Consider the following 26,394-nt stretch of genomic DNA (forward strand, 5'->3'; position numbering starts at 1 on the left):
CGGGTACCATCTGCTCCTGTGGGTCAGGAGTTCAGGCAGGGCTTTGCTGGGTCTGCTGCCTCAGGGCCTCACAAGCCTGCAGTAAAGGTGCTGGCTGGGGCTGGAGTCTCATCTGAAGGCTTGACTGGGGAAGGATCCTCTTCCAAGTTCACGTAGTTTGAAGGATTCCTTATTGTGGGCTGTTGGCCAGAGGCCACCCTCAGTCCCTGGCCACCTGGGACTCTCCAACATGGCATCTTGCTTCATCAGAGCCAGCGAGGGAGAGAGTCAGCTGGCAAGACAGAAGGCACGGACTACGTCGCGTAATCGTGGAAGTGACGTCCTGTCACCTGTGCCACATTCTGGTGTTAGAAGCCAGTCACTCGGTCCGGTGCTCACTCCAAGAGAGGGGATTACACAAAGCCGTGTGCTAACCAGGAGCCGGGGGTCGTGGAGCCGGGGGTCCCGCCATGAAGCTTGTCTACCACAGATGGGAGGGTGATAGCACTAGAAGGCAGTAGAGCTGTTCTTTAGAAAGAGGCCCTTCGGATGCGTGCGGCAGGGCGCTGTAGAGGACAGTGGTGGAGGTGGAGTCCTGGGGAAGCTCAGACCCAGCCCTGCAGGCGCTGCCAAGCCCTCTCAGGAGCTGTCCTGCCCTCTCCACCCCTAATGAGGGGGAGGTGCCTCTCCTGTGAGACGCCCTAACAGACTGTTATCATTGCCAGTGATAAACCCTTTTGCTGCTCAGGTTGAATTATTTACCAGCAGATTCCTGGCCAGTGGAGGTATCTGTGCTGCTTGCACAGATGTTGAGTGTCCAGTGAGGTAATTCACATGGAAGGACGCATTTTACAGGATGTAAAGTGATACGCAGACAAATGATATTGACTGTGCCCCCATGTTCAGTACAACACACACAGACTTTAACCTACATTTTCCTTGTTAACTTGGGTTCATTTTGTTGTACCTAAGTTACTGAACTGGGCTTTATTTAATACTGTGATATTTTTAGGGCCTTTTGAGTAGAGTGTTTGCTTTTATGATAAATGACCTCAAATTGCTGTGCCTTTCAAGCCCCTGTATCCAGTTCTTATTGTTTAAAAAAAATTCTTGCTATTCCTTGTCACTGTTTTGCTTCTACCTGTCACTTTCTGGCTATCTTTTCCCCTCTTATTTGTCGCTTCTGATCCTCTCTGGGCTTGGCAACGTGATAATTAAGCTTATTAGAACTCTGAGTAGTTAGTAGTAATCAAGCCAGGAGTACGAATCGGAGAGCCCTTCTCACAGTGAAGTATGTGAGCTTTTGTGGGTGAACTTTGTAAAAATCTCTTTTGGCCTCAGAGTGTGTCTTGGCTGCTGTCCTGGTTCTGGCTGTGTGTGGATTAGGTGAGGTTCTCACGGAGCCAAGTTCCATTCGCAGAGCGTGGCTGCCATTTTCTTGGCGCATGCCTCATTGCTCTGTTATGATAAACAGTGTCATTCTCTCCTTTAGTTTCGATGAAGTTGTAGTTTTCTGGGCAGCAGCAAGTAGTGCTAGGTAATGGGTGGTCTGTGGTTCCTGGACCAGTGTTGGAAAAGCAAGGGAAGCCTTCCTGCCACATCAGCACCCAGGCGTCTGCAGGAATTGTCTTGCCGGCCTTTCTGTAGGATGTTGAAGCCCTGGCTTCGATGACTAGATGGTCTTTGATACCCCTCAGTGTCCTCAGGGTCTGCTCAGGGCTCTGGCGTTTCTGTCAGAGCAGCCTGTGTACTTCTTCTGCGCAAACGTCTGCATCGTTTCTTGGTGGACAAGCACCAGCATTATTAGGGGACGGGCCCGTGTCCTCGTGGAGACAGCTCAGGAGCAGCATGGGGAGACCCCCCTGGGCCTTGCTCGGCTCCCCCGGCCTGTGCCCTGGGCAAACATCTGCCCGGGCCTTGGGTCTCCTTTCTGCGATCTCATGCTGTCTGCTCTGCTACCCGTGGGGAGCGCAGTAAGATTTTATACGTGAACATGCTTGTTATATGTATATTATCAAGTAGAATGCCTGCTTTGTTGGGTTGATTTTGTTGATATTTTACTGTACTCTGTCTTTGAGGAGTTTAAAAAATTATCATCAGTACTAGTAATGATAAGTGCTAGTAAAACAATGTGATTTTAAATTCTGTATAGTTTTTTTCTGTGTTCTACTGGAATCTATTTGTACAAATGTGGACATTTAATCAGTGCTCTTTCATTATTTTCAGAATATTGAGTATACGGCTTCTTAGCCAAATTAAATTTATGAAAATTCTGATGATACTGTGATGCATATCTAGAAAGAATAATTTTTTTCATTCTGAAATCACTTTGAATATGCTTTACATGAATCTAGTAATGGTGAATCAATTAATGTGATTTCTCAGGTCATAAATCAGGCTTGATATATTGTAGTGTCACTTCCTGTGTAAGCTTCTTAGAACTGCAGCAGCTTTGTGGTCTGTTTTAGCTACTTGTTTGCTTTTGAACTCAATTCTAGGTGTTGAACTCAATTTGAGAGCCTAAAACGGTTTGTGCCCCAATTTCTTTAGAGGCCTTTGCTTCCCTTTATTTTTGAGCCTGCCTTAGTAGTAGAAGCCGGCCACCTATCAGACATTTTTCCTTTTAACTTGGGTACATGCTTTAATTTTGTCTCTATCCCATAGGGGCTTGGCGAAGGTTATTATAGTTGCACTTACGGTATATTTTGAACTTCTTGAAAAGGGGTAAAATGTGAGCAGAAAATATTTTTGTCCTGTACCACGTAATTTCCCCCCCACTAACCATTTTGGTCAGAAAGAGGATAAGGTGACCTGTGTTTAGGGGCACATGTTGGTTTCCCAGTCAGTGAGGTCATTACCCCGTTTTATAGAGGGTCTCCAGGGCGTGGCCTTTGATAGACCCTGCACTGCTTTTTGTCTAGCAGGAAGTACTGGAGTTGGTTCTGTTGGTGTCTGTGAACTCTGGGGAGGGTTTTTACCCCCTTAGTTCTTAGTGGGTCTAATGTAGCTTTTGTCTTATTGCTCGATTGTTCAGGGCAGCCTTAGAAGAGGAAGGGAAGTTCCTAAAAGGACTGATGGCTTTCAGTAAATCTCACCATCACCATGGCGAGAGACGGGACCACTCTTTTTCCTTTCCGTGAACTTCTGGGAATGTCGTTCAACCATGAAGGGAAAAAAAATTTTTTTGAGCTTCTTTTATTAGCCAGCTGTTAAGTACTGGAGATACCTGGATGAAAAGCCAGACAGACATCCCTATAAGGATGCCCTTGTTATATAGTCTTATTTATTTTTTAAATTAAAGTTTGTTGGGGTGACAATTGTTAGTAAAGTTACATAGATTTCAGGTGTACAATTCTGTAATACATCATCATCTGTATATCACATTGTGTGCTCACCACCCAGAGTCAGTTTCCTTTCCATCAACATATATTTGATGTTAAAATCGTATTTTAAATATGTTAGAAAAATATTTATCGAAGAAGAAAACATAGTAGATTGGTATTAGCTACTGAATGGCCTTAAGAATTAAAGGTGGAGTTGTAGGTCAACAGAAGACGATTCTGAAAGGAATGACTCTTCTGTAATTAAAAACAAAAACAAAACAAAACAACACAGTTACAAATGGCATTGTCTCAGGCTGGTAGCTGATCACGAAATCCATATCCTCTTCCTGGGCACGTAGCCAGACTGCATTTCCCAGCCTCCCTTGCAATTAGGTGTGGCTTATGGCCAAATTCTAGCCAATGGAGCGAGAGCAGAGAAGTGTGCCACTTGCAGGCCTGGCCCGTAAAACCCTCCAGGCACAGTTGCTTGTGTCCTGTCTCTCTGCTGGCTGGTGACTTGGGAAGTCTCCTGCCGTGGATGCCAGAGCTGCTGCTCGGAGGAGAGCTCGCTACTGATCGGGCACAGCTGTTTTGGACTTGACATGAGCAAGAAGTAAATATTTATGGTATTTGAGCCATGATGTGGTTTGTCCTGAGTTAGGCTCCCTAACTGGTCTGGGCATGGTGCCTGGAACGCTAAGCACAACCCATGAGTTTAGTGAAGGTGCTAAGAATTTTAGACTCTGCCTAATTTTGATTATTTATATGTCATGTTATATGTATTGACCAGTGAATTTTAAGAGTCAGTTTCAGTCATGGAAAATATATGACACATTTTTTTTTTAATGCATCACTTCTAATTGATACAAGTGGTTTATTACATTCAGTGTGGCCTCTCCGTGTCTGATTTAATAAGCTGTGTGGGTCCCAGGTAGCTTTAAAGGGACTCTGTGGAGATTTAAACATTCTCAGTCTGTATTTCAGAGAACTGTACACACAGTTTGCATCATGCTACTTCTCTCTTCCAAAGCCTGCAATCACTTCTTGTTACATAGCATTTTGTTGCCTTTATTCCAGCATCCCAGAACGATATGCATTGTCTAAGGAGTGTGGCTGTGTCACGCCCTGACCTAGGGTCTCGAAAGGAGACGGAAATGAATGAAAGAGGCTGTCCCTCCACAGAGTTTGTGCTCGGCACACAGGGAGTCGCTGGGTTTCCAGGCTGCTGCTGTCTGCCCTCATGTTAGCCTTCAATAAATCCCGTGCTATGTCTTCTTTCAGTCTTTAGTGTTGCCTCCAACTTGATAGTGTACTTTTTGAAGGCAGGGGATCTATTTTATAGAGTGTCTCTATCTCCTCTCTCAGCCACTTCTGGAGACACTGGGCACTACATTAATTGTGTAACCATCCCTGTGGTTTCTTTTAATGATCTTGCTTGGATACTCTGGTATAGTTTTGCACTATAATTTGTGTTAACAGACAGAAGTACTTAGTCGACTAGGAATTCATGAAATTGTGAGGCCGAGGAATGTTAGGACTTTTAGACCCTTTAGTTCCTGATACTCAACACGTGGCCCCAAATCGTGGCATGAGTTTCACCTGGAGGCTTCATAGAGGCCCGGGCCAGGCCCCACTCCGACCCGGGGGTCAGAACCTGCTTCTTCACCAGGTCCGCCGATGACCTGTGTGCACGTTGAAGTTGGAGACGCACTGTTCAAGGTCAGCTTCCCATTTTACTCTTGAGAAAACCGGGGACGTTGGAGTTGCCCAGAGTCACACTGCTGTTTCTGACTGCGGGGCCCACTGCTGACGTATCAGTGGTCCTCGTCCTTGGATACATCTTGAGATCGCTGGAGAATCTTTAAAAAAACACCGATGCCTGGGTCCTACCCCCACATATTCTGACTCAACTGTTCAGGGTTGTAGCCTGGGCATCAGAATTTAAAAAATCTCCCCAGATGACTGATGTGCAGCCAGGCTGAGAGCCGCGCATCTGGTTAGTGAGAGGTGTCTTGCTCCAGCCTAGTAGTCCTTCCCCCACACGTGGATGTACGATCAGAAACAGTGCTTTCCCTCCCTGGTTCTCACCAGAGTGCACCGCCTACTTTTCTTGCCTTCACAGCATTTATCCCACTTACCACCCGCCTCTCCCACTGGCAGGTACGCCACGAGGGTAGGACCTGTTCTGTCTTGTTCACTGCCGCCCCGGCTCCGAGGACGGGGTCTGGCCCGTGGTAGGTACCCCTTTAACGATTGTAGGACAAATAGAAGGCGTTACGATAAAGAGAGATGCAGCCTCGGAGAGGCTGCTGAGATGGTGCCAGCGGGCCCAGCTCCGTCAGGGGAAGGCTCTTGAAGGTCGAGAGGTCCGAGTTAAAATTAAGAGTCAGCCCAGGAGGGCTGTGGGAGGACTGGGACCCAGACGTGTCTGCCGTTCCAGCTTGTGCTTTGCCTGCTCTGTGCATTGTGCTGTGGAGGGAGAGGTCAGCTGTTTGCCCCAGGCTTCTCAGCAGGGGGTGGTGGACCTGGGATACAGGACTCCAGCTCTCGCTGTCCAGGGGTCCTCCCTCTACTGCAGAGCTGCCTCTGGCTCAGTGTGGGAAACAGATCTCGAGGGGTCAAGGGAAAGGACCCAGTTCAGAGTCTGGCCTGTGGTTATTTAATACTCTGTTTCCCCGAAAATAAGACCTAGCCGGACAATCAGCTCTAATGCGTCTTTTGGAGCAAAAGGTAATATAAGACCCGGTCTTATTTTACTATAACACTGGGTCTTATCTAACATAAGACTGGGTCTTATATTAATTTTTGCTCCAAAAGACGCATTAGAGCTGATTGCCCGGCTAGGTCTTATTTTCAGGGAAACACGGTACAAGGTAGCCATTTCTTAGGTGAGTTTCTTGTTCTTTAGGCTTATTTGCTTTGAGGACCTGGTTATTTTGGGGATAGAATGACTTTTGACTTCACTCTCAACTTACGTGAACTTCTGTCCTGGTTAATTTTTTTTTAAAGATTTTATTGGGGAAGGGGAACAGGACTTTATTGGGGAACAGTGTGTACTTCCAGGACTTTTTTTCCCCAAGTCAAGTTGTTGTTCTTTCAGTCTTAGTTGTGGAGGGCGCAGCTCAGCTCCAGGTCCAGTTGCCAGTTGCTAGTTGCAGGGGGCGCAGCCCACCATTCCTTGTGGGACTCGAACTGGCAACCTTGTGGTTGAGAGGACGCACTCCCACCAACTGAGCCATCCGGGAGCTCAGCGGCAGCTCAGCTCAAGGTGCCGTGTTCAATCATAGTTGCAGGGGGCGCAGCCCACCATCCCTTGCAGGAGTTAAGGAATCGAACTGGCAACCTTGTGGTTGAGAGCCCACTGGCCCATCTGGGAATCGAACCGGCAGCCTTTGGGGTCAGGAGCACGGCGCTCTAACCTCCTGAGCCACCGGCCAGCCCCCTGGTTAACTATTAAGACTTTATTTATTATGCCAGTGCTGTAGACAAATCATGGTTGGTTGGTCATTCATATTTCTGTTACGTGTGTTATTTTTGGTGTTTAATTCTTCTGATTTCTTGTTGGTGTATTTTACCACTAATTTACCTGTCATCAAACTTTGAAGTCAGAGGTAAAAGTGCTTGTTTGTTTTGAAGCCATTTATTAGTGTGTCTCACTGCACATTAGTCATTTTAAAAACTTGATGTGAAGACCCTTGTTAAGATGTCTTGATAAGTGGTAAACTTATGCTATCTTTTTTTGGTAATAGGAAGCCAGAAAATGTTAAGCCTTAAGACATTCTTTTTAACGTAAAATTTCAAGTTTCACTTCAGAAGCCACACTAAGATGAGATGTTGCATTATTATGGTTTGAAGGCTGTTGCTGGCGGCTCTTGCACGTGTTACAGGCAGTGAGAGTACTTCTGACTTGACGTGAGCCGCTTTTTAACATGTGCTGTAATTCCACGCTCGCAGTCATGAGAAGAAGCTGCTGTTGAATTTTCCAAAGGATACATAGGTTCTGACATTTGCCTCTGGTTCGTAGGGAGAGTCTTCAGGTCCAGATGCTGCTACCACAGGTCGTGAATGAGTAGGTGGCATTAGTGATTCAACAAATGGAAGGATGGCAAAAGTCCTGGAACAAGGATTTTCCAGAAACAGAAAATAAATCATTAGGGGAGCTGATGGTTATCCTGGTAGCTAGGAGTCACGTTGTGGGGAAGGACTCAGTCTGTGGTGAAACACTGGACCATGGATGTGAGAGGGGAACGTTAAAAATGCACGGAAGTCAAGTTTAGTCAGATTTCAACACTCTTTTTGGCACAAAAAATTCAGGCCATCCTCAGTTTGCTCTTAGAAAATGTTAACATTGTTAAAGATTATCCTTATTGACCGTGGTGACAATAGCATTTAATATTTGTGTGGTACTTGGAATTTAAAGCACCACTGTATGCATTATCTCATTTAATTCTCCCAACAACCGTCTGCACTAGGAGATACCATCTCCACCTTTGTTGATGAGGTAATGCAGACGTTAAGTTACTTTCCTCAGGACAGCTAGGAAGCGAGAGAACTGAGCTTTTTCTATTTTAAACATAAAACATTGAAGTGGTTGTTGAACTTGTAAATAATTGTTGGTTTTCTAAGTAAATATGTGGTTTATAATGCAGGGTGAATAATCTAAAAATTTATTTAATACTGAAACCAAATGCAAAGGATATTCTTAGGACTGAAAATAATTGGCTGGCAAGACTCACCGAAAGTGTCATTTTAAAAGTTAATCATTGTGTAGGTTTTTGTATGAAAACTTTCATTTGACTTACATGTAGCAGCCTGAGAGCAGAGACCTGGTCTTCCGTCTTCTTCCTGACCTACACCTGCCGTACTGTTACTTGGCACTCAGTAGATGCTTTTGAATGAGTTGGGTGTTGGGCTTCCTTTTGGGAAATGGTTAATGTCTTTGAATGTGGACTGACCTGCAAAATGAATATGGCATTGATTCATCTTAGTAAAAATTTACTGTGCGCACAGTACATATGCTCCCTGTGAAAAAAAATTATACAAGTAGTGCATGTTCCCATCATCTACCTTTTTTTCATACACATGGATTTTACATTTTGAAATACCCTTAATTAAGCCTACAGAAAAATTGTAGGTGTAGTGCAAAGAACGTTTTTCTCCCGAACTATGTGAGAATAAGTTGCCGGTATGTTTCATCACCCTCCAATACTTTTGTATTTCCTACAAACAAGAATATTCTTCTCCAGAAGCACAATATAAAAATCAAAATCAGGAAATGAACTCAGAGGCGTTTGTACAGTCTAACCCTCAGCTGCTTTGCCAGTTGTGCCAGCTGACCCAGTGGTAACCTGTGTAGAAGCAGGTCCAGCCAGAACCCTGGGTCGTACTCAACTGTCTCTTCCGTTTCCTTCAATGTACAACAGTTCTCAGTCCTTCCACTTTCATGACCTTGACACTCTTGAAAAGAGTGCAGGCCAGTCATTTGTAGAGTGTTCTCCACTGGGGTTTGTCTGATGTGTCCTCATGATTAGATCCTGTTGTGCACCTTTGGCAGGAAGACCACAGAAGAGCCACTATATATCTTTTTCAAAGATTAGTTTTACATTTTATTTTCTGTTTCCTTAGAGCGTTTCCCAAAGTGTATTCTGCGGAACTAGCACCTACTGTGTTCTCAACACCGTGCCACCTCTAGAAGGTAGGATTTGAAAAGCTTTTGACTTACAGGAAGGGGTGGGCTTGGCAGTGAGAGTATTTCCACCATTACAGTGCAGTGCAATTAGCCTGGGATCGGGATGTAGAAGGCCTGGGTTCTGCCTTTAATTTGCTGTGTGATCTTAGATGAGTTACTTAATCCTTCTGGGGGTAGCAAAATTATACTCCCCACATAAAGTTTCTGTGAGGATTGAAAAAGGGCAAGGGTTTAACCACATGGAACATTCAGAGCACCGTGCAAATGTTAGATAGCAAGACAACAGTTCCATACTTCTAGTGTCAAATTCCAGGTGACTTAGAGTAGGAGTCATGTGGGAAAAGCCACGGGTCGTGTTTGAATCCCATTTGAGCCACTTTCTAGCTGTGGGTCTTGGGCAAGTTAGTCTGAACCTCTGGTTCTTCATCTGTAAAATGGGGGTAATTGCGCCCTGAAGGGGATTGTGAGGATAATTGAGAGAGTCCATGTAAAATCCTGTCTGGATGCCTGCTAGAGGGTCCCGCAGCTGTTTACTCCCCCAGAAGTGGCAGAGAATGAATTGAGTTGATCATATGTAGCTCAGATTGAAATTGAATGCAGCCAAGCAGCGGAAGGTGCCCCCGACGCAAGTGGAACAGCCGATTGCAAGGCTTCTGCGCCCTCACTTATCCCCCCCCCGCCCACATATTTTTAGATTGAAAATACGGATGCAGATAAATAGGAGTTTATTGAACCTGAGTAATGAGTTGACAAACCAGGGCCAGAGATTTGGTAACAGGATTGTCAGGAGAAGGGCAAATCTGGGCCACCTAAAAATAGAAAGGGCGAAATTTGATGATCACACGCTCTGAGAGGAAAGGGTTTGTTAAATAGCAAAACTAGTTATGCTTTTCTACTAAAAAGTGTTATTTTTTGTTTTTTTAATCTTTACAATTATTTTGGATAATTACAACTGAGTTTAATTCATTTTGGAGAATCTCTTTGGAAAAGAATGAAGAGAGAAATCATATCAATGCTTGGCACGTTGCTGGTGCTTAATTAATATTTATTTTGGATGAATAGTGATTTGAGGGTCTTCCGTTAGTCCTGGCAGATTTGCTGCTGTGAGCACTGTGCCGACTTGAATATAACAATATGTGGGTATGTTTTCCTGAATCAGTTACTATCCTACTAATTAAATCTAAGCACATAATAATTAGAGCTAAATGGAAAATTGTAGAGCTTCCTTTTAATTTTACCACTCCAAGTTCTTGATCAAATATATCCCCAATAAGATTTAGCAATTTGATACACTGTTATACCAACTTATTTTGAATAGTTTGGTCTAGAGGTTGAGAGATTAATCATAATCAACTTGATTGAACAGCAGTGTTTGTAATTATTCACAGAACCAAAATTATTTAATTTTTATTAATTATGGATCAAAATAAAATGGATGTAGCATTTCCAGGTTAGAGTTAATATAGTTATAATTTACTTTGCAGAAGTCAACTGTGTGTTCCAAGGAAGAGGTCAAATATATTTCTTTGGATTTAAACAAAGGATTTGGCAATGTGAATCCCAATTTTTAGAAATAAAACATGCAAATAAAAATTCTACCTTTTGCCTGATCAAGTGAATGAACATTTTTGTACATTTTAGAAATTTTTAGTTAAATTATACTGTGTCTCTAAAATTATTATTTGGAAAATATTTGAAGGTTGACTGGAAAGGATGGTTCATTTTCTTAGAATTACAGCTTTCTGCCAAGCAAGTCATCTGTCAATTTCAGGAGCTTTACTGGTTACTTTTATTGTGAAGGAGGTTAGAAAATTATTTTGTAAAGTCACACATCATACATACGTATTGTGCTAGATAATGATAATGGAATGTTTTCCTGTATTTGGCTGACACTTCCATCTTGCAGTGTCAGAATTTAACTATTTGCATTAAATACTGAGATGCTTTTGAAACCAGTGTATACCTTACTTTTACTGTTAACCCAAGATACAATTGCAATCCTTGTACTGAGACAAGGATTTAAAAACTGGCTCATGCTTGTCTGATTATTATGTCATTTATAGTTATCCCCAAAACACGATAAAGCAGCCTTTAGTTAGAAAACACAATTTTTTACAGTATAGCCATGTGAGCAGTTCTTTTCCAATGTAAGCGAAGTTACTTTTTATCACACTTTAACTGGAAAAACTGAAATTTGAATATAAGAGTTTTAACATTTTGCCTATTTGAGTTCCTAATATTCTTTTCTCAGTATTAAAACTGCCATCTTCATAATGCACAGTGGGAAAATTTACCCATTGTTATGTTTCTAAAAAACACCCAATTTATATTCAGCATGAACCTAAGATTCTGGAAGCAGCACAGTTAAAAACTGATTAAAGGGAACTCATTGGCCTGTCATCCTCCTTTTCCTTTTGAACCCATGGCTGTACAGCCCCATAAAGTGCTATATTTGGAAACTTGATTGAGATGGTGCTTACACAGCCTTTCTCCTTTCCCTCAAAAAGCCTTCAGGCCGGTTCACTACTGCCTGCTTTGGTATCAGAGTGGAAGACGGAAGCCTTTTCTACAGCAGTTACTGGTGCTGTTGAGAAGACTTTTTCCCTCTCCCTCCCTCTCCCTCTCTCCCTCTCTCCCTCTCTCCCTCTCTCCCTCTCTCCCTCCCTCCCTCCCTCTCTCTCTCTCCCTCTCTCCCTCTGCCTCTCCCCCCTTCTTCCCCTTCCCTCTCTCTCCCCCACACACGTCGACACATTCAGGACTAGACACACATGTGGTACATGTGCCTTATGTGCCACAGGACAGCTGATTCCTCAAGGAGGCTAAGAGGACAGATCGACCTCAGGTTGTGATCACAAGCAGGAGTAGAAGCTCAGGCTCTGTAATTATTGCTCACATTAATGTTTTAAACAGCTTCCTCAGAGATGTGACTAGTCGTACACAGTTCAGGGGAAGCCCATTGAGCACCAGCATGGTACTGTTTTCATAAAAGGCACCTTGTAAATGGTGAATATTTGAATTGAGTATAGATTTTAGAATTCCACCACTACTTTCAGAATTGTACACATCATGGGAGATTTTGAAAAATGAGAATCAAACGCTTTAGGGGAAGAGAGAAGGGAAGGGAGGTAAAGGCTCTGTGATTTGGTATTCTGCTTTAAAGTTTTATGGCCCGCAGTCCCTCCCTCTCTCCCTCCCTCCCTCCCTCTGGAGGCTGAAGTGCAGGGAGCATGCATAAGCACATAAAATTACAAGGGTTTTATAGTGTGTAATTAATACAGAACTTTCTGTGAACTTTCTCTTCGTTGAACACTTTTTTTTGGTTTCATAGCCAGATTTTTAAAAAGTTTAATTTTATTTTGCTATTAGATTAAAATTTTGGATTCTAAAAAGCAGTCAGTTTTGAGGTTTTTCAAGTTTTTATGCTGCTTATAGAAATAGAGGATGGGCATTATAATTCAATTGGTTGTGTAGTTCATGGACCAAAAAAGATTTAGTACGCTAAAACTCTCTTAAGTTCCTCCCTATAAAATATTTCCATATGATGTAGTAAATTTTTTTAGACTTTATTTTTATGCCCAGTATTTTCCTGTTAAGATCTTTTCCTTGAGAAGAAATGTATAAATCAGATGAAAAATGTTTGGAGAGGATTTTATTGTGACTGTAGAAAATGTTTTTTATTTTCTGTTTTTCACATGTTCAAAAAATAGGCTATGCTAAACAACATTATAGTAAATGACTGGGAAAATATATTGTTGTATTTTCTCTTTTAATGTTATTAGCTAATACCTGTGTGCCTACACAAGGCCGGTTAATTGTAAAGTATTTTAAGTCATTGAATGACAGTTCTGTAGATACTTATGTTGGAGGAAAATTAAAGGTTATCAAATTTCTCCTTGATTTGGGAAAACTGAAAATATTAAGTAACTTACCCAAGGTCACACACTTCGAAAGTAGCAGAACTGAGCCAGAATCCTGGACTCTTAATTTGGAATGGAGTTTAGTGTTTTTATTACATATACCTTATTAATATCAGAATAAGTTGTTTCAACTGTGACTTGCTGGAGCAAATTCAGTCTTTAGTGTTTAATGTGTTGCTCCCTAGAAGCTGGTTATGCAGTGCACCCTTTGGATATTGGGGCCTCCATTTAGCATTAAAAAAATTGGAGTGGGTAATTGGAAACGTTGACCTAAATGGGCCAAAATGGCAAGAAATTTTGAGCCAGGCAGAGATTTTGAAACAGGAAATGATAATGCAAGTAAACAAACAAATGAAGTAATATGTAAAGGAAATGATCTCTTCTAGAAAGTATCAGGGAGACCGGTTATCAGTTAGTGAGACATACCATCTAATCTGAAAGTAATGGACTTTTCTTTCACCAATTTAGAAGAGCTACATTTTGATGAAATACATTAATGATATAGCTATGCATATGTAAATTAAAGTTAATTAAAATGCTATATTTTTAGACTTAGGCTAGAAAGGCCAACCTCTGTTAGGTAGCTAAGTGCAGGTTTGAATTCCTTATAAGATTTGTAATTTGCTTTTGAAAGGAAAAGTCTTATTTGCATTCTAGGGGATGAACTAGTAGTAGTTTATGAATAAAATAGTCCTATTTTATTACAAGTCTTTTTCCCTAAAAATCTTAAACTTTTCCAACTGGTTAATGGAAGATTTCTGGGTTTTGTAAGGTTAAATCATTTTGCAATTTTGATTTGCTTCCTGGAAACCTGGTGAAAGAACCTTTAAAAGTAACGTTCTGGTTATGGGCAGCCGCTGGGGTCCTCCCTGCCCACTTGCTTGTATGGAGCAGAAGCTCGGTCTCCTGTTCGAGCCTCTTGCCCATCCTGCCGCCATCTCTCCGATGAGGGTGTAAAGAGTATTGTTCGCTAAGGAATGGTGCTCTGTCTCCCGGCGACTGACTAACTGAGCTGCCGTTTCAGACCTCGCCAGTATACTTAACAGGAGGTTTGCTCCATTATTTTCTCTGAACCTATTGTTTTCTTCTTTATAGATGATCATGGGAACAGCAATAGTAGTCATGTAAAAATCTTTTTACCGAAAAAGCTGCTTGAATGTCTGCCGAAATGTTCAAGTTTACCCAAAGAGAGGCACCGCTGGAACACTAATGAGGTAGAGACATTTCTATTCTTAGGGGTGTAATTTCTGGAAGGGCAAACTTCTTAGGTCATTTTGCACAGTATTACTTTATATTAGCTTTAAATTCAAAATGTTGCAGTAGGAAGTTGTAAATGAGAAGAATATTGAATTTGGATTTGACAGAAACCAACATGTTTCTCGAACTCTCTCTGATCTGCTTGGCTTGCGTTGAAAACTATAAAACGTGCACGCTGACTGACTGACTAAGGGAGCATGAGTTTCTGTATCTGCGTTTTCTTGCATTTTGGCATCTTGCACTTGGTGGGTAATTCTGCCTGCATCTCCGTTAAACGTTAGTACCTGTGTTGTCATGAATTAGTAAAGACACAGCCCCAGTGCCCACAGAATGTGTAGTGTCTTGAAGGGTGAAGTTTCTGTAGAATTGGGGAGGGCAGGCTTCTTACTCGCGCAGCTCTTAGTTCTCTCTAGTGGAGACATTTTGCATGGAGAATTAACTGGTTTGCTATAATGATAGGAATATTTTTAAGAATGAAGGCTATGTAGTAGAGTGTATATTTAGCATCTAATTAGATAGAAGTTTGATGAAGTAGATGAATTTGATGAAGTAGAATGAGTAAACGTTTATGGATGGTTGGATGATAGTTTTTTATTTTTATTTTTGGTAAATCTTAATCTGGGAGTCATAATACTAGGGGTGGATTGCTTTGTTGTTTTTCTTATTTTGAAATCTGAGTATTTGAATTTAGGGTAATACACATTGAGTGTGTAATAGGAAAATCACTGGGCATTATATTCCTTTAATTCAAATGGCTTGGGGTTACTGGTTTTGCATAGTTGGTCTAAATCAATTCGTGTTGCTGCTTCAACATTTACTTCCAAGTTTAGTTAAATACAATACCTTACCCTGTGTCTTGGCACTCAGTTTGTTAAAAGACACAAGGAGAAAACAGTGCTGCCTATTTACCCTTATTTTTTTAAGATTGTTTTGCTCTAACTTCTTGATTTAGAAGCTTTTGTTTTGAGTTGGAAGAGGTTATATGGATGAAAATCTCTTTACTTATCCCCAGTTTACAGATTCAAATGCTAGAACCTCATAGCTTTGTTACCTTAGCTCAAATTTGAATCTCTTAAGGTATGTATATTTTGATTACTTGCATAAATTATATTCTCCCTTTAGACAGAATGCTTTTGCTTTGTCAAATATTAGCTAGCTCAGAGGCCTATTGTTTTAAACTATTTCAAACATTTTAGACATGAAAACAAAGTAAATATGCTGAAAATTAGTCTTAATCATGAATTGTTAGTCTGTTAGCAAATAGTGTAATTTGGGAGCCATTCAGGAGGTCACAATGAGGTCATGAATTATTTAAAAACTTGGTATGTTTCTCTGTATTCCCTGAAACCTGGGTTTGATACCATAGTATTACATATTAGCTTCAGTATACTTATAAATGTAACAAAACACATAATAGGTATGTACTTTTTTCAAGATTATATGTTATATGAAATTGGCAATTTATTTTAATGATGATTTGAAGTTATATTTGAAACCGGCAATGGCTTAATCAGTTAAAATCAGTGGTCTTAAGAATCTTATAAATCTGGAGGTAACAGTGTCAGAAATTTATTTGGTAGATTATTTAGATGATTGGTTTCAAAACTTTTTTGGTTTGGAACTTTTGAGCACAGGCCTTCAACTTTCCCATTTTATTTACCTCTAAATTATTTACATGTACTGCTTTCACGTTTTAGCTGCATTGTAAAACACCCAGTAAAGAATATTTATAGAGGATGAGATGAAAAGGAAAACAGAAGTTGTTGTGTATTTTCTCCCAGGGCCCCAGTTCACACAGCCCTGTGGAAACCACTGGCTTAGGCCACCTGTTGCTAAAGCCCCCAAGTCCAAAGAGAGGAAACTGCACCCCTGTCTGACCATGACTGGTGAAGCTGGGGTCTGAGGAAGGTGCATTGTTGTGCACCGGGGACCCAGGTGAGGAATGTGTCCTTGAGGGCAGGAGGCAGGCCTGCGACTGCCTCTCCCAGGTGGCCCTCCCCTGTGCTCAGTGATTTGGCAGCTCCACGCTGAGAAACCCTCATTTGAGGGAACTGAATTGGAGGGTTGGCCCATATTTCTGGGTAGAGGACATTGGCTTTTTGTCTTGTTTATTTTTGGCTTTTGGAAAAATAGGGGAATCTTAGAGTGACAGCAGAAGAGTCAGATTATTGTTAATTCTGTAGTGTTTTTGGTGATGGTAACTGTCATTTTTAAAAATTGGCTTGGATAGTGGAGAAACAAACCACCAGTACTCAGATTAAAGTGCCTCCTTCTCCAGTCTCGCTGGGCATTGTCATTTTGCCACGTTCTTCAGCCTGCCATCCATGTTGACACTAAATCCTGAAGGAAAGCCACTTTGGTGGACTTTCTGTCACAGGCCTTGGTGGTCCTGTGGGGGGCAGAGCACCTGTAGTCGGGATCGCCCAGGAAACCCCTTGAGTTGCTCTTAAAGTGTAGCCATACTGCTGTCATTAAGGGCCCACTGTCCCTCGGCAGCTGGATAGATGGCCGTTTTGGTGGGGGACCACTCGAAGTGGTCGCTTGTATTCAGGAGCCTTATTGTACAAAATGACGTTTCTGGAGCTCCCTGTCATTGGGACGAGGCTCTGTCACTGGGAGAGGCCTGTGGGCACGAGAGCAGTTGAGAGCACAGCTGACTCGTGTTTTCCATCTCTCTGCACAGCACTTGTTCGCGACAGGGTTGCTTGTTCAATGTCAACTGTCATCTCTGTCCGTGTCCCATGTTCTCTCGCTCTCTCTCTCTCTGCCTGGTGTGTGCAGTTGAATTCCTGGGTATAATGTGACTGCTGTGTACTTTGGAGAAATTCTTTTACTCAGACCTGTGTTATAGTATTTGTGATTATTTGAGAAAACCCGATTTTGACGCTGTGTATGTTGAGAGAGGGAGAGTGTCATCGTGCCCGATCAGCTGCTGCCGTTTATGGAGCACCCGTCCTTTGCTGGGCACTGGGCACTGGATGTAATTATTTCTAAGACTTACAACAGTATTAAAAGATGTGAGAGAGCGATGGTAAAAAGTGGGTAAATAATTTGGTCAAGATAGCACACTTGATAGGGCCTGTCTCTCTCAGCTTAATTTCTTCCATGTTGCTTATTAATTCTTAGGAATATTCGTTCTGTTGTGTGTTGTCTCGGCTTTTAATCAAAGCCCCATGGCCACATTACTCTACCTGGCAAAGCTATCCTGTGATTTAGTTTTGGATTAAAAAGAGTTAATACAGGATTAGTGTTTTGGGTTCTTATGCTAATATGTGGTGAAGCTGATCTTGGGGCCTAGTTCAGCTACTTTCAACTTTTTCTAACCCATCGGAATAGGTAAGATCTCCTGCCCTTCTTGAATGCTATTTGCAATTGCAAAATAAACATACTGAAAACAAATCAGTTTTAGAATATGCTTTCTCCACCACACACACCCTTCCCCCAGGTTCTGAAGACTTTAAAGGAAATGGTGATGGTGCTGACAGTAATTACTGCGGCCGACATTTATTGGACATCCGGTTGTATGCTAGGCACTCGGGGCTACTCCACATGCGCAGTCACATTTACTGCTTGAATTACGTCTGTGAGGCGTGTTATGTCATTACCCTCGCACTACAGATGAGGAAATGCGAGGGGTGGAATCAGCCCACAGCCTGATTGGGAGCCTTGACTCTCTTCTGTCCCAAAGAATAATTTCAGACAGACTTTCCCAAATTTTGGAGTTATTTTAGTGATTTCTAATCCTTTTGTTTTATAGAATTGTTTGGCTTCTTTGTTTATTTGCATTTTCAAGTATTACACATACACTTAATGTATTTTTGCATGAAGGTGTTTTTATTTTTTAATAGCAAACACTTGTTTCTTAGGGAAGCAGTTTCGAGTCTTAATAATGAATATTAATATGTGGGCTCTGGATAATGAAGAAGATATATTAAAAGTAGAAATTTTGTATGTACCTCTGGGTAACTGGAGGGTTAGGCTTAATTTTTATATCCAGAGAGAAAGAATGTATTAAACACAGAGCACATTTGTCAAAGAACCGACTCTTATTTCATAATCAGTTTGGTATTCACATCTTCATTAGGTGAACTATTACAGGGTTTCTGCATTTTAAGTTAATATTTTTAAGGCCCAGAGCCAGAAATAATTATGCTAATGCAACTTTCTGATTGCGCAAATGACTTCATAATTACACATATTACTACTCCATATATGTTGTGGGGACTGAAATTTCTTCTGTTTAGTCATTAATTAGCTCCTTGACTTAAAATAGCTCTCTGTTGTGCAGTGCCCAGGTTGGGGCTACCACCGTGTCCTTCCAAAGGCACACGAAGGGAGCAGCATGGACCGTCGGTGATGCAAATATGCTCCTTACGCGCTTCAGATCAGCTCCTTACGCCTGTGCGACTGTTTCTGAGCTATTAATGCTCTTTCTTTTGTTTGTTTTTCATCCAATACAAAGTTCCTCTAGAGTAAGCAAACAAAATAGAAATCTAGTTGCACTGATCTTAAAGCTGCATCAAAGGTTTTCAGCTGGTGGCAGCTTCAGAGATTTTCATATTAAGTGTGCTGTTTTAATGGTAAAAGTGTCTGTGTTGAGAGCAGGGCCGCTACAGACTGTTACGTTTGAAGTCATACCGCAGAACCCGAAGAAGAAAGGCCCGCAGACTATAATGCTTTTTATAGGGAGAGAATTACCCTTTTAAGTCCCGAATACTTTTTATTTTCCAATTTTTGATATTCAGGTAAGGAAAATGGACTTTTAAGACTGAGAATTATTACATTATATTTCATTTCAGTTATTTTAATGAGAAGCCACCTTTTAAAAGTTTCTTTAATCATATTTTTTTGGGTAGGCATATATTTTTGAGTGTTTTTGTAATTAAAATTTTTCTCTTTATATAACTTATAAAGGTTTAGGATTGTAATTTTTCAACGGTTGGTTTTCCTGCTGTATTTATACGTTATCTTTTTGCAGTGTAGACCCACATTTTTGGGGGATCATTTAGGACTTGTCTAACTCCCCAAATGTGAGCTGAATTGAAATGCATGTTATACTCTGATTATGAAGGTGAGAGAGAGATTGCGGCCTACCTGACTCGGTCAGTAGTTGCTAACCCTGAGGCCGGGCTTTGTTTAGCTTTTGGCGGTGCCCACAGTTGGAATGCTCCAGATTATTCCCAGTCCTGGCGGGGCTCTTCTGGCTGAATCGCAAGTAGGAAAATGCAGATATGAACACAGAGCCAAGTTTGAAGTGTGACACCCTTTGATTTTTGAATGTAGTTTATGGTACCAAATTTCTAATTAAACGTGATAATTGTGTAGCAGTGGGGTTCACTAGAATTCTTCTGTTTAACCTAAGCGAGCTAAATGGCTACCACAATCCAAGTGAGCGCGTGCCCGCTTATCAGACCGCCTGTTTCAGTTCAGCGTGGTAGTGGCAGAGGTAGGCTGGGTGTATTGGAGTGCCGGGGGCAGAATATCTTTCCACATCAGCGAGGCAAGGACAGGTGAGGATGGAGCAGTACAGGCAGGTTTGGCTCTGTGCAACGGGGAGAGAAGCAAGTCTTACCCGCAGAGAGTAGAGTAATCTTTAGAAAATCTGAATCAGATGCTAAAGGACTTTTCCTTCAAAGGCAGAAGGTTCCTGTGGACCCACCTCAGTTTTGACCTAAACTTTTTATATATTACTTTTAATATACATATAAGTTTATAATACTTTATAAAATTTTATACTTTTGTATATAACATTATAATACTTCAAAATGTAGCACTTAGAAGAATACTTGGCCCATAGTCAATGTTCAGTAAATATTTGTGGAGTTGATGAAATACATAAAAACACAAAACACTCAGTATAAATTTCTTAATTCTTGGAGTTCTTCTGTAAATATAAAACTCAAATAGATGCATACATTACATAAAAAGAAACCACAAAACTAATAAAATCTGTATTAGCAAATTAAATGTAATGGATGATATTTTACCCAAACTAAATTGTCTCTTGCAACATGAATATAATAGTGACTGTTCGCAGGCAGGGTCTTTTGAGTTTGGCATGGGGCACTGTCGTGAGACCTGCAATTATCCACCCCTCTCCCCCACTGAACTATTCAGAAACTGGTTTTTTGCTCAGCAAGCATTTCTCGAAGTCTGCTGTTAGGCCTTGGCACAAATATATCATTTAGTTTTAAGTTCACTTCTGGTTCTTGTCATTAGTCCAAGAACAACTTAAGTGACACTACTGAGTACCCAGGCAGTTGTAATCACAGATCACACATTTGAGCAGTGAACTTGTATGTTAGCATACATTTGTTAGAGGCTTTACTTTTTCAGATTATAAATGAAGACGCGAAATTCAGACTTCCTTAGTGAGCCCAAGGATCTCTGATACCTTGGAAAGGATACAGAACTGGCTGTCAGAAACAGGTGGAGTCTTGGCTCTGCCACCAGCCAGCTGAGCGTTAGGTAAGACACCTGCCTGGCCTCTTTTGAGTCTTTGATGGTTGTGCTAAGAGACCTGTGATGATTTGCCTTCCTCCCATTCTCCACTTGTGGCTAGGTCATGGTGGCTTTCGGGGTTATCTGGGAGTGCAGGACCTGCAGGGAGGCTTCGGTCTAGCTTGGGACTTTATTTTTTACTGTTAATCATCCTTTTGTTTATTTATACATTTGAAGTGTACAGTCTAGTGGTCTTTAGTATGTACACAAAGTTGGGAGACCATCACCACCATCTAATCCCACAACGTTTTCATCACCCAGCGGCGAGGGGTGTTTGGTGCCTCTGGACTTGGTGGAGTTGGCTCCCTCAGGGGCTCTAAGTCAGGGGCTCCAGGTTCTTCTTTGGTACCTTCTCCAAGTCTCTGTAGCTGTCTAGCACTGTAGCTGTCTGTGTGAACAGAGTGTTCTTTTGCCCAGGTCTTGCCATATAGTGACGTTTCCTGAGATTGTTTTAAAAAATATGTCCAAAGTGTAAATGAGGATGCAGTTTGAGCCGCACTTTTTCTCAGTTGGATGAGGAGAGCTTGAGTCGAGTTTTCAGTTGCATTCACACTGCACACTCTGCGGGCTCTTTATCGACGGGCTACGTGGGGCTAGAAGACCCCGTCTTTCCGTCTTTTCCGTGCCAGGGGGAGACGTCTGTGGTGGTGACTTTCCCGCAGGGCATGCTGAGCCCTGCTGATGGGTCAGCGAGACGGACAAGGGAAGAACGAGTACACGAAGGCTGGCGTAGTGGTTTTCAAGGTGAGCTGGCCCCTGGACGTCTTGTTAAAACCCAGGTCGCAGGGCTCCACCCCAGAGCCTCTGATCCAGCGGGCCTGGGGTGGAGCCTGAGAATGTGCATTTCTACCAAGTTCCAGTGAAACTCAGCCAGAGGAAGAATCCCAGCCTCCTGGAAGGATATTCTAACTAACTTCATTTGACTGCAGTCTCAGCTTTGAGTTTTAAGGGTTCTTTGTATATCTTGGATAACAGCCCTTTATGAGATGTGTTTATGAGATGTGTCCTTTGCAAATATTTTCTCCCAGTCTGTGGCTTGTCTTGTCATTCTCTTGATACTGTCTTTCACAGAGCAGAAATTTTTAATTTTAATTAAGTCTAGCTTATCAATTCTTTCTTCCATGGATTGTGCCTTTGGTGTTGTCATTAGTCCAAGAACAACTTAAGTGACACTACTGAGTGTCACTCAAGGTTTTCTACTGAGTGTCACTCAAGGTCATCACGGTTTTCTCCTGTTATCTTCTAGGAGTTTTATAGTTTTGCATTTTACATGTAGGTCTGTGATTTATTTTGAGTTGATTTTGGTAAAGAATGTAAGGTCTGTGTCTAGATTCATTTTTTTGCCTGTGGATGTCCAGTCGTTCCATTTGTTGAAGAGACTCCACTGTGTTGCCTTTGCGCCGTCATCAAAGATCAGTTGACTGTATTTATGTGGGTCTGTTTCTGGGCTCTCTGTTCTGTTCCACTGACCTACTTGTCTGTTCCTTCACTGGTACCACACCGTCTTGATTACTGTAGCTTTGTAGTAAGTCTCGGAGTCGGGGAGTGTCAGTCCTCTGACTTGGTTCTTCAATATTGAGTTGGCTGTTCTGGGTCTTTTGCCTCTTCATCCAAACTTGACAGTCAGTTTGTTGATACTCACAAAACAACTTGCTGGGATTTTGGTTGGGATTGTGTTGAATCCATAGATCAAGTTGAGAAGAACCGCCATCTTGGCCATCTTGAGTCTTCCTATCCAGGAACATGGGCTGTCTCTCTGTATATTGAGTTCTTTGATTTCCTTCATCAGTTTTGTCGTTTTCATCATGGACGTACTTTGTGAGCTTTAATATCTAATTATTTCATTTTTGGTAGGGGAGGTAATGTAAAGAGTATTTAAAAATTCAGATTCCACTTGTGCATTAATGGCATATAGGACGGCAGTACACTTTTGTGCATTAACCACCTGTAATTGCTTATTAGTTCCAGGAGTTTTCAGAGACCCAAGTCTTTTGAAAAAGGAGAGACCATCATTGAGTGTGTGGCCCGTGCCTGAAGTGTGGGTAGCACTGCAGGGAAGGGGGACGTCCCGACACGAAGCCAGGCGAGGTGTTCTGTGGGGGCAGGAGCCACTCAGAGCAGCTGCCCAGGAGGGAGGCTGTCTTGTTGGAAGCTGGGGTTCTGCTTTAGAAGGGCTGCAGAAGGCTGCTTTTCAGAGAGAAGGGATAAAAACATTTAACTATATATACCTTTTGAAAAATTAAGGAAGACTTGGAAAAAAATGGAAAATACCATCTGCTTTCCATTTATGAGAAAGGATACATTAAAATGGCTTGAAATTAAGCAGGATCTATAAAATTGAGGTCAGAATCTAGTCATTTCGCATTTTCCTGACGTGTCTTTAAACCATGTAGCGACAGTACCGCTTTTCCCGGCATCAGAAGACAATTGTTAATGTGTATGTTAAAATTTTATTCTGTATTTGTACTGTTGAACAAAATTTAGACTTCCTGACTCTGATTGTTTTAAGAATCACTTTTGTTAAATGCTTTAATTATTATTAATCAAAATTTTTATATTTCGGCATTTTTCAGTAATTTTTAACAATCCATTCCTCAAGCAATTCAGAGAACCTGCTGTGATGATTATGTATTTTTTGTTTCATAAATGAGGCTAGTGAGACCTACGTGTTTGGGAATTAGCATTTATCATCATCTGATGTACTGTGTGATTCCCTTCTTTTTCCAGTGTGTTGTCTGGTTGCCCCGCTAGACTGGAAGGTCATGGTGGACAGGAGTCCACATCTGCTTTGTTTGCTGATGGGTCCTGGGAGCTTAGAACCCTGGCGGGCACTCAGTGACTGTTCACTGAATGACCGAGTGAGGGACTGAGCAGCAGGTATCATTTAGGTCTGCTACTCAAGTGATAACTGCTACTCAAGGGTCTGCTGATACTTTGTCTCTGAGTCCCACAGCCTGGCCTGGCGGGATAGTCATTGGTAGCTCCTTGCGGTGTGGAGGAGACGGGCAAACTGTGTGCTCCCCACATGCGCGCAGGTTCCTAAACCAGGCACACTCAGTTCTTGATCTCAAACTCAGCTGTCAGGTAAGTCAGTCCTGTCTAAGGTGGGAGTGAGGGGGAGGCAGGCAGCCACAAGTGTCCTCTGGGGAGGAGCCCTTGTAGTGTGGAGACAGGAAGCCTGGGGGAAGGAGAGCCCCCAGCCCCCCAGTCCACTCAGTACAGCACAGTTCGAAAGATGGCCGAGTCACCCCAAAGCCTTTCCTCAGAAAGAAACAGCTGACTGTTTTGGTAGTTGTCTCTTCAGACAATTTTTTGTGCTGATGTGGCCCTGTCTTTTATTTATTCATTAACTCAGAATAGGTTTACTGTACATGTAGTTTTGTAACCCGGCTTTTCTCTTAATATGTGGTCTACGTCTTAGGCCTTTTTTGACAGTGACCCATAGCATCATGTTTGTTGACTCCATGTTAGTAGTCCATTGAATTTCATGCTGTCACTTAAGCATTTAGCAGTATTTTTGAGGGTCTGATGTGTGCCAGGCACAGGTTGAGGTTTATGAGGATACCAAACAGACAGGTTCTTGTTGTCATGGAGCCTATACTTCAGCAGGAAGGACAACACACAAGTCAACAAGTAGATAAGAATTTCAGAGTTCCGAGAAGAAAATAGAGCAAGATACTGAGGTGTGAGCACTTTCGGTGGGCTGGTTGTAGAAGGCCTGTCTTAGGAAGTGACATCTGAGCTGAGGTCCAGATGATAAAGGGGGCTAGCCACTGGAGGGCCTAGGGGGAGGAACGCTTTTGGCAGAGGGAATAGCAAGTGCAAAGGGCCTGAGGCAGGAATGCATTTGGATTGAGGAACAGTAATTAATCATGGAACAGAGTGAACATCTGGAAAGGCAGGCAGGGGCTAGATTGTGAAGTGCCTTGCAGGTGTAAAGACTTGGAATCTTATCTTAAGAGTAATAGGAAGTCTTTGGAGGATGAGCTGTCAGGAAGTGAGTGACATAGTAGGGATTTTTAATTTTCAAAGCCTTTCTCTAGTTGCTCTGTGACTGATAGGGAAAGCAGAGAGGCCAGTCAGGAGGCTGTTGCAGTAATTGGTGGTCTTGGTAAGAGATGGTGGAAACACATGTAAATCCTTATTAGGATGGAGCTATCTTTGGTGGGGGCACTGTTCTTCCTACTACAGAGGGAATAATCAGAGGTTGCTGAGAAGTTGAGTTCAATGAGGATGGAGACTTCACCCTTGGATTTGGGCACCTGGAGGCTCTTAGTTACCTGGTGAACGGTTTCTGCAGAGTGTTGGGTGCAGAGGTCCAGTTGGAGTAGATTGAGAGCCAATGAGGTGAGGATGTGGGGCAGCAAATATTAATGGTTCTTGATGGAAAGTAAATGTGGCACGAATTACAAACGAAAAGCACAGAGTAGAGCTCTAACAGAGTGAAATGGGAGCCCTGATGTAGCACAGAGGTTCAGGGGAGACCTCTAAGGAAGGGGTGTGAGAATGGCGTCTACTGGAATAGGTTACCTGAATGAAGAAGCTAGAGTGAAACCAAGAAGTGGTTTACAGAGGTGAGGTGTCTGAAGAAAGAATTCATACGGTTACTTTGAAACAGGCAGCAGAACCCACCGATGAGTCTTCTTGTTGCCCCGGGTCAGTGGGCAGACCACTGTCAGCATCACGTTGGATGCCCTCATTGGCCAACCATGCTGAAGTCAGCATAGAACAGCCAACCCGCTGTGGTCTGGCCACGACTCAGTGCCCTGGTGGAGACTTCGTCTTGTACGCGGCACAGAGGGCTGCAGTCCTTTCCTGCCTCACTTCCTCTCTGTACTTCATTACGTTTTAATAGCATTCATACTCAACAGGAGTTATTGAACACTAGTTTCTGGGCAAGACAGGGTGAACCAGACAAATCCCCGCCCTGTGGAGCTTGCATTCTGGATGCCCATCGCACGAGTAATAGGGCGTCCAGAGTCTTATCTCTCGGAGGTAAGGCATCCAGTGTTCGTGGTCCACTCTCTCCTGGGGCTCCCAGGGACTATAACCAGCTGTTGGACCCTCTGTTGACCTCATTACTGTGGCCACCTGCTGGAGCTGACCAGTGTTTCCAGCTGTTGGCAGAGCCCTGCTCCTGACCCACAATTACCCATCACTTCTCTGCTAATTACCTAATGACTGCTCATGCCCTTCCTTAGCGAGGTCGTCACTGAACCTCCGTCTGCAGGAGTCCCTCTTTTCTGTTCTTCTTAACCAGCGTAAATGCCAGAGTTCCCAGGACACGAGCGCTCCCTTCCAAATACGTGGACTCCCCTGCCCTTCTCTCCTCCTGTCATACCCAGCTGACATCCAATCCTGGGTGAACCCCATCTCCTGGCTTTTCATGCTCACACCCACACAGCCCAGTGCTGCGGGAGAAAAACAAGATAACAGACATGTATCTCTCTGTAAATTCTTTTTTTTTTTTTTTAAATGTCACTTGTTTCACAGAATATGCCACTTTTTTTTTTTTAAACTTTTTATTGGGGAACAGTGTGTTTCTCCAGGGCCCATCAGCTCCAAGTCGTTGTCCTTCAGTCTAGTTGTGGAGGGCGCAGCTCAGCTCCAAGTCCAGTTGCTGTTTTCAGTCTTTAGTTGCAGGGGGCGCAGCCCACCATCCCAAGTGGGAATTGAACCGGCAACCTTGTTGTTGAGAGCTCGAGCTCTAACCTACTGAGCCATCTGG

General features: G+C 42.6%; 1 protein-coding gene across 18 annotated transcripts in view; it reads left to right on the forward strand.

Annotated features, from left to right (window-relative positions):
* The window catches only part of CAMTA1 (calmodulin binding transcription activator 1), an 814,545-nt gene that overhangs the window by 18,937 nt on the left and 769,214 nt on the right, over positions 1 to 26,394 (forward strand). For 11 of the 18 annotated variants that reach the window (XM_088790087.1, XM_088790090.1, XM_088790093.1 and 8 more), the window contains exons 1-3: positions 1,905 to 1,952; positions 8,928 to 8,997; positions 14,004 to 14,122. The exons of 1 other annotated variant lie outside the window; for it this stretch is intronic. In XM_088790087.1, the coding sequence (XP_088646213.1) occupies positions 1,920 to 1,952; positions 8,928 to 8,997; positions 14,004 to 14,122 (222 nt within the window). In that variant the 5' untranslated portion in view covers positions 1,905 to 1,919. Of the gene's footprint in view, positions 1 to 1,899; positions 1,953 to 8,927; positions 8,998 to 14,003; positions 14,123 to 26,394 lie in introns of those variants that run through there. 6 more of the 18 variants (XM_074334131.2, XM_074334115.2, XM_074334118.2 and 3 more) reach the window with 4 other exon arrangements.

Source organism: Rhinolophus sinicus, chromosome 14, assembly GCF_057876585.1.
Source record: "Rhinolophus sinicus isolate RSI-liver-muscle chromosome 14, RSI-T2T, whole genome shotgun sequence".
NCBI classification, from domain to species: Eukaryota; Metazoa; Chordata; class Mammalia; order Chiroptera; family Rhinolophidae; genus Rhinolophus; species Rhinolophus sinicus.